Genomic DNA, 8,347 nt, shown 5'->3' on the forward strand with positions numbered 1-8,347 from the left:
TATCCTGTCTTGGGTGTGTGCGTCTGTCGCGGTGGCGTGGCGTTGTACTGGATGCTTGTGGTTTGGTGCTTTATATATAAAGCGGGGCGAAAGCCTTTTTCGGTAAAAAGGTATCAACTATGGAAACCAGAAAGTACTTACATAAATGTAGCTTGACATAAATAAGTCCCATCTCAAACCAAATGAATTCTCTTGGTGCCTTAAGAACAGGAAATGCCAAGCTACTAAGATTAGCATTGGAAAGTTGGATGATGGGGAAATATATAGTTACAAGAAAGTGCCAGGGCTGTGGTGTTTCACTCAGGTTTCCGCCTCACATTTTCAGGACCTCTGTTGCATACAGAGGGAGTGAAGATTTTCCTCAAAATGTGGGTCACTGTGGCCCCTAAACAGAACCAACGCCCTAAAATATATTTAAAAACACACAAGAAAAGAGCAATCAATCAAAAGATCAGCATCATGTTAATGCAAATGGTATTACACTGCACAGAATATGCATTACGTTGTATATGTATCCTAGCCTAGCCTCCTCATCCACCTGAAAGAGGGGAAAACACAATGTGATTAACAATGATGTAACAAAATATTAAAATGCTAGCCAGAAAATAAATCATCATACATTGTCATCAGAGTCTCCACTCAGATGGCGAATATGGTGCATTCACGTGACCACCAAGATATGCATAGGAATTGTTGGGATGCTTCAAACCAGCACTTCCATTATTAGTACAACCATAGCAGTGACCTTTATTCAGAAAAAAAAAAGGAAGGGGGTTTGTCGATTAAATGACATGTAACCAAAAGGCACAAACACACAATAATATCTTTGCAGCTCAGGGTAAACAAATGTGTACATACAGTTATTGGATATGACTGCATGAACCAGTTTGAGATATAACAAACACAAAGCTCCAGGTTAATGGATGAGAATATGAGATGAAGGGAAACATGACACAATAGGCTAACACAAAGGTAAATGATCATATACTACAGCTAGAGCATTTACAATGATATCGAACAGATTAGTAGTTCAATTAGTGGACTCGCATACTGTATTTCAATGATATTTAACATAATATAAGGGTGTAGAATACCATTGTCATTAGGTTTGACCATGCAGAAACGGGTAACAGCCATCTCTTCATATTCTCCTTCCATAAGTTTGATTTCAACGAAGAATATATCGCCGGTGACACATTCAGAATCATCATCTCCTTTAGTCTTCATGGTGAAGTTCAAATGATAGTACCTACTCGTCTTAAGGATGGTGCTATGGGGCTCAGAAATACATTGGTAGTGCAGAACATCGTTGAGTTCGTATGCAAGATCCTAAAAATAAGAAGCATGAAAGGGATCAGAATTGTTACAGGAGTAAGACAATATATAAGACAGTTCAACACTGGTAGCAGTATATAGAGCGCGAGGGCAGGAAGGAGAAAGAGAGATAGAGAGCAAACCCCCATCAGTTTGTGATCCTCATTATCCTTGTCTACTAAAGCTTGAGCAAGTAGGCGCATTCGAGCATGGCTTCTCTCAATTATTTGCGATTTTGAACATTTCATCATGTGCCATCAAGCCAGTAGAGAGATCTTCTTCTAGCCATCTCCACTGGAGAAACCCCCTCTTGCTTCTTGAACCTAATTTAGATCAATACATTCTATATGATCAGTAGATTTTACTTTGTTAAAATTGGGGAATGTACAAAGTGATACTAAGTATTTTGTGTCAACGTCATCAGTCGAGCATAGGGTTTAGGGTGACAATTTTGCACAGAAACCTATTGAATAGTGATCAAACAGCTCGTGGCAACTGCTTACATGCCTATTAAGTTCCAAATGCATAATTTTGTTTCCTTTTAAGAAATGGCATCCATGTTCCATTTTCAGATCCTCAACTCAGTGTGATCTCACTGCACTGCTTGTAAAGGACTAACGGTTGACAGAATTTACTGCTGCAGTTCAGGAAAAAATCTACTTTGGTAGTCTTCAGCTATGCTTAAAATATAAGCTCTGATTCAACAACTTGCACAAAGAATTCACAAAAATTATGTTTCCTTAACTTTTTTTATAGTAATAATGTTTCCTTAACTTACTGGTAGCAGAACAGGAATCTAGTAATATCATAGGCTGGTACACTTTCCATCAACTTGTCAGTTTTTCTATATTGTATAAGTTATTTATGCTGTATAACCTGTGACTATCTTTTGTGGACAACGTTTGCATATATACATAACCAATTGAAAGGAGCACACAAAACGGGATAAATGAATTGTTTAAAATAAAATCTAGAACAAAGTTTCGAAGCGTTACATTATATGCTTGAGCTCATCAAGATGGCAATCGATGGCAATGTTGGCTTCCTGTAAGCTCTGGAATGGCCCACCCAGGTGAGGGTATATGTGAAAATCCCCTTCACGGTCAACCCTGATGTAAAACGTCAAGCCCCAATCAGAAGGTCTACGGGACAAGATGGTTGAGGAAAGGCATCGCCTCGATCTCACGTTGGTGTCTTGAGCTGCTACCGCAGGTGCCGAGCACGGGGAGGTGGCGGTGGCAGTGGCTGATCCTTTCACTGCTATGGAGGAGAGGAACTCTTTCAATGCCGATAACGAAGATCCAGGGTTAATGACACGCACACGCCGCCCCTCCTCACACCTGAAGTAGAAAAGGCTCGGCCGATGAGTATAGAAATTTAATATCTGGAAGTACAGAAAAGTTGATGTCTACTGTATAGGCAACTTGCAAATTGCAATGCGTATATAATATGTAGTAATATCTAATCGATAAACAGAACGACTCGATTTTCGACTAGATCGGAAGCAGAAATCGAATGTAAGTCGAGATTGATGAGAGGTCACACCGTGGAGATAGACGCCGCCGCCGATCGCTATCGCGGGGTGGGGCGCCGCTATGCACGTAGTTCCCGTTCGTATCAAAGAAAGCGATCGGTGGCGCATCGGCGACGGGGCGTTCAGCGTCGTCCCATGTACGGCGGCGGCGGCGGCCTGTGAGAGGGAGAGCCATGGGGTTGCCGGCGATTCGTGGAGAGGATCATGGAAAATACTCCTATAAGGGACCAAATAAATCCCGAACGTTCAGGTTTTAAGTATGTAACCTTTTTTTACGGCGGCTTTGTTCCAGTTTTTTTTTTAAGATTGCATGTTTGCCAACCTCGGTTAAATTAAAGTTGTCATGAAAAAGCGTTCGGGTTGTCATGCTTAAAATCCGAACGTTCAGGATTTATATTTCGAATATAAGAACATCTACAGCCAACTTGACAAATCCGACCATCAAACGCCCGCAGGCGCGTTCACAAAAAGTGTCCGATCATGCATCAAACAATCCATTTTACAATCGGATACCTCAAATTATAAATCTTAAATCCATACCATGACGTACATACAACGTAAACCAATCTTTAAGCAGAGCTCATCCGGCTCCGCCATGCCTATATCCGACGGTCTGCTGTACTCCCCAAAGTGTTGGTCCGGTCGCCGGCGAGGTAGAGTAGGGCATGAGACACGAGCGGCTCACGAGACTCAAGGCGTCGTCTCCCATGCCCTACTCTTCATTGTCGGAGCCCGAAACCCTGATGGTGCCGGTGGATGTCAGATCGATGATGGATCGTCCTGGCACGAGCCAGCGACATCCACCACGACATGGTTGCCGCGCCTGGACTGGCGCATCATACGGGGCGCCGGAGAATGCAACTCCGTCTCGCCAACGTCTACCACCGCGAGGGCTGTCACAGCCTCCCGCGCCCGCTGCCTTGTACGGCGGGCACGTCGCGCCATGTTTGCGTCAGATGACACCCATGGTGTGTCCTCCGCCTTGGCGCACCAACGGACAAGTTGCAAACTTGCTCGTCCGCCACCATGCTCGGACGCCAGGCAGACCGCACCGTGGCAGCGATGGACCACCTAGCGACAGATACATGCGCCATTCGGGCGGACGCAATGAATTCCCGACGAAAGGAGTCCGAGCGCTACTGTTAGGCGGCCTCCTCTCGGGAGCAGCGGAGCACAAGCCGGGCGGTCATCTCCTCCTCGTGTGACGCCCGGATATTTAAGCTACAGTAATCTCTGCTAATAATGCCACATCACCTCGATTACCGTTGTTAATCTCGCGATGATTCAACCCTGTTCGGATTCAAAATTCAAATTCAAGATAAAAAATAAAAGTTTTCAAATATTAAAACCAAAATGTTCTGGATGTGACAAATAATGCATAGGTAATTATGATGGAGAAACCACACTTTAATAAAAGGTTTAAATATTCAAATGTTAATAAACAGTAGCAAAAACTATTATCTAAATACTTTTAAATAATAAATAATTACAAAACTATTTTATTTAGGTGCCAAAGTTATTGTGGTAGAGGTATATTTAGTAATGCAAATTTGGGTGTTAATAGCATATTTTGCAAACAAAAATAAATTGAGAAATCAAATAAAATCAGTAAAAGAATAATAAACTAAAAAAAGTAAAACCAGAAAGAGAAAAGACCCCGGACCAACTGGGCCATCTCCCAGCCAGGCCGGCCCACCCCCGGCCTACACATACCCCCCCACCGAACCTAACCCTAGCCCCGCACCCCCCACGACCCCCACTCTCCTCTCTCCCTCGTCCCCCCACTCTCCGAGATCTGGATCAGGAGGCCCGATGCCGACGCCCCTCGCCGGAGGTGCCATGCCATCGCCGCTCGTCGGACCGTCGCGTCCTCGTCTCCTCCCCAACGAGCTACCACGAGCCTCGCCGCCCCGTCCGCGACCGCTCCGTCGCCGGATCTCGCTGGACAACCTCGCCCCCTTCACCCGCGCCGCCGCCTGGACCTCGCCGGAGCCTCCCCACCGGACCTCGTCGTCTCCTCCCCGAGCCCACCTTGTTCATCTACAGGCTCAAAGTGAGATCCTCCTCCATCCCCCAGCTTGCCCCCTTCGAATTCGTGGTCGTACGCCACTGTTCCACCATGCGCCCGAAGCTTTGCTCCCGCTTGCACGCACTTGATCTCTGCCCTGTACGTGCGCCAACACCGCGCTCACTTCACCCCCGGCCTCCTCTCCCTCTTGCGACGCCGTCCTCCACTGGACCCGTTGCCGCGTCGCGCCGTCCCCCGCTGACGGCGCTCCGCCTCCACCCCCGCGCTCGGCTCCGCCGCCCACCGCCAACCGCTGACAGCCGTGCCCGGCCAACCCCGCGGCGCCTCGCCTATGGACTCCCATGCCGCGTTCGCGCCCCATGTCGCCCCGTCTCCCACCTCTGCGCCCCGCCTTCCGCATCTGATCCCCGCCGCCCTAGCACGACTCCGGCAACTCCTTTGGCCGCCGCCCCAGACCACCAGGCCGCGCCGGCGCCGCTCCTCGCCTGATTCCGGCTCGCGGCGCCCGCTGGTCGTGGCCAGTTGCGCCCCTCCCGCTCACCGTAACGGGCGCCCACGCGCCCGCACCCCTCGCCCGATGCCTGCACCCGCATCCGCCCCTTTGGGTCACAGACAGGTGGGCCTAGCCCCAAAAAGTTATAAAAAAGGAAATAAATAAATAAAAATAATTATAATATTAATTAAGTTAATTAACCTGTTTAATTAATCTAATTAACTAGTTAGTTTAATTAAACCGTAATTAGATTAGTTAAACCCTAATTAGACTAAACAGTCAATGACGAACGGGACCCACACGTCAGCTGACCAGTCAACTCCTCTGTTGACTGCTGACGTCATGCTGACGTTAGCATGCACTGTTCTGGATAATGTTGAATTAAATTAATTAAATAAATTCTAAAAATGATTTAAAACTTTAAAAATCATATAAAATAAACCGTAGCTCACATGAAAATACTTTCTACATGAAAGTTGCTGAGAACGACGAGATGAATCCGGTTACGCAGATCGTTCGTCCGCCATGCATCCCTAGCATAGCGAACACGCAACTTTCCTCCTCCGGTTCATCTGTCCGAAAACGCGAAACACTGGGGATATTTTTCCGGATGTTTCCCCCCTTCACCGGTATCACCTCGTACCGCGTCAGGTCACCCCTAGCACAACGTAATGCCGCATCTTGCTTTTTGTTACATTGATTGCTCTGTTATTTATTGTGTTCCCCCTCCGTTACTTCTTTCCGGTAGACCCCGAGACTGCCGGAGACCCCCAGTATGACTACGGTGTTGATGACCCCTCTCTCTTGCCAGAGCAACCAGGCAAGCCCCCCCTTGGTCACCAGATATCGCCTATTCTTTTCTATACTGCTTGCATTAGAGTAGTGTAGCATGTTATTGCTTTCAGTTAATCCTATACTACTGCATAGCCTGTCCTTACTACTACTGTTGATACCTTACCTGCAATCCTAAATGCTTAGTATATGATGCTAGTACCATCAGTGGCCCTACATTCTTGTCTGTCTGCCATGCTATACTATCGGGTCGTGATCACTTGGGAGGTGGTCACGGGTATATACTTATACATAATATATGATACTTGTGGTGATTAAAGTCGGGTCGGCTCGTAGTAGTACCCACGAGTGATTCCGATGTTGGGGGCTGAAGGGGCAGGTGGCTCCATCCCGGTAGAGGTGGGTCTGAGTTCCCGAAGGCCCCCGACGGTTACTTTGTGGCGGAGCGACAGGGCAGGTTGAGACCACCTAGGAGAGAGGTGGGCCTGTCCCTGGTCGGCGTCTATGGTTATTTCAGAATAACACGCTTAATGAGATCTTGGTATTTGATCTGAGTCTGGCTACTGGCCTATACGCACTAACCATCTACGCGGGGACAGTTATGGGCACTCGACGTCGTAGTATCAGCCGAAGCCTTCGTGACGTCAGCGACTGAGCGGCGCACGCCGGGTTGGACCGCGTAGTGCAACTTCCTTTGTAATGGAGGTTTCTAGGTCTGCTCACCGGCCGCGTACACAACGTGCAGGTGTGCAATGGGCGATGGGCCCAGACCTCTGCGCCATAGGATTTAGATCGGCGTGCTGACCTCTCTGTTGTGCCTAGGTAGGGCTGCAACGTGTTGATCTTCCGAGGCCAGGCATGACCCAGGAAAGTGTGTCCGGCCAAATGGGATCGAGTGTGTTGGGTTATGTGGTGCACCCCTGCAGGGAAGTTGATCTATTCGAATAGTCGTGTCCCTCGGTAAAAGGACGACCCAGAGTTGTACCTTGACCTTATGACAACTAGAACCGGATACTTAATAAAACACACCCTTCCAAGTGCCAGATACAACCGGTGATCACTCTCTCACAGGGCGACAAGGGGAGGATCATCGGTTAGGATTATGCTATGCGATGTTACTTGGTGAACTTACCATCTACTCTCTTTTTCTGCTGCAAGACGGAGGTTACCAGAAGCGTAGTCTTCGACAGGACTGGCTATCCCCCTCTTATTCCAGCATTCTGCAGTTCAGTCCACATATGATACCCTTATTCCATTTGATACCAATGCATACATATGTAGTGTAGCTCTTTGCTTGCGAGTACTTTGGATGAGTACTCACGGTTGCTTTGCTCTCTTTTCCCCTTTCCTATACCCGATTACTGCGACCAGACGTTGGAGCCCAGGAGCCAGACGCCACCGTCGACGACGACTACTACTACTCGGGAGGTGCCTACTACTACGTGCAACCCGCTGACGACGACCATGAGTAGTTTAGGAGGATCCCAGGCAGGAGGCCTGCGCCTCTTTCGATCTGTATCCCAGTTTGTGCTAGCCTTCTTATGGCAAACTTGTTTAACTTATGTCTGTACTCAGATATTGTTGCTTCCGCTGACTCGTCTATGATCGAGCTCTTGTATTCGAGCCTTCGAGGCCCCTGGCTTGTAATATGATGCTTGTATGACTTATTTTATTTGTAGAGTTGTGTTGTGATATCTTCCTGTGAGTCCCTGATCTTGATCGTACATGTTTGCGTGTATGATTAGTGTACGATTGAATCGGGGGTGTCACAAGTTGGTATTAGAGCCGACTGCCTGTAGGAATTCCCCTTTCCAACTCCTTGGCCGAAGTCGAGTCTAGTCATTGAAAAACTTTTACTAACATGGCTGTGCGGATTACGGGCCCACGTCGCCATCTGGGTGGTATTAGGATCTTTTACTCCTCGATCCTTACTCTGGGACTCTGAACTCTCTTCTATTCGGGTTAAATGAATTTTGCTAAATCTAACATTAGGATCTCGTTATCACTTTCTCCCGGAGAGCCCTTCATTACAGATGATCGACTACTTCAACAGAAGATTCTGATAATACTCTCCGATGTTCTCCCGAAACTTTGTGCCATTGCTTTTGCAATTCCCTACCACCGAAAAATCCCTATGGATAAATACTTACACCTATCGTTCTTACTTTTATTCCCAGTTGGTCTT

General features: G+C 47.4%; 1 protein-coding gene and 1 pseudogene across 2 annotated transcripts; one reads left to right on the top strand and one right to left on the bottom strand.

Moving 5' to 3' along the window:
- Window positions 1-385: 385 nt before the first annotated feature.
- Window positions 386-3,445, bottom strand: LOC125554587 (annotated as a pseudogene).
- Window positions 3,446-4,613: 1,168 nt separating this feature from the next.
- Window positions 4,614-7,645, top strand: LOC125553505. Of its 2 annotated transcripts, none has more exons than XR_007304088.1 (2): window positions 4,614-4,901; window positions 6,119-6,190. XR_007304088.1 is itself a non-coding variant. In XM_048717277.1 (2 exons), exons 1-2 carry the CDS (start codon window positions 4,661-4,663, stop codon window positions 7,632-7,634), a joined length of 342 nt encoding a protein of 113 aa, XP_048573234.1. In that variant the 5' UTR covers window positions 4,614-4,660; the 3' UTR covers window positions 7,635-7,645. The 2 variants fall into 2 exon arrangements, 1 of the variants encoding a protein (XP_048573234.1); XM_048717277.1 differs by lacking the exon at window positions 6,119-6,190 and adding an exon at window positions 7,534-7,645.
- The last annotated feature ends 702 nt before the right edge of the window (window positions 7,646-8,347 follow it).

This window comes from Triticum urartu, chromosome 4 (assembly GCF_003073215.2).
Source record: "Triticum urartu cultivar G1812 chromosome 4, Tu2.1, whole genome shotgun sequence".
Classification (NCBI taxonomy): domain Eukaryota; kingdom Viridiplantae; phylum Streptophyta; class Magnoliopsida; order Poales; family Poaceae; genus Triticum; species Triticum urartu.

What these genes read in the sequence shown, in the direction of transcription:
- LOC125553505 (XM_048717277.1), top strand. Translation starts at nt 4,661, where the DNA reads ATGCCGACGCCCCTCGCCGGAGGTGCCATGCCATCGCCGCTCGTCGGA. An exon ending in TGTTCATCTACAGGCTCAAA is followed by an intron (nt 4,902 to 7,533) that starts GTGAGATCCTCC and finishes TACTGCGACCAG; the next exon opens with ACGTTGGAGCCCAGGAGCCA.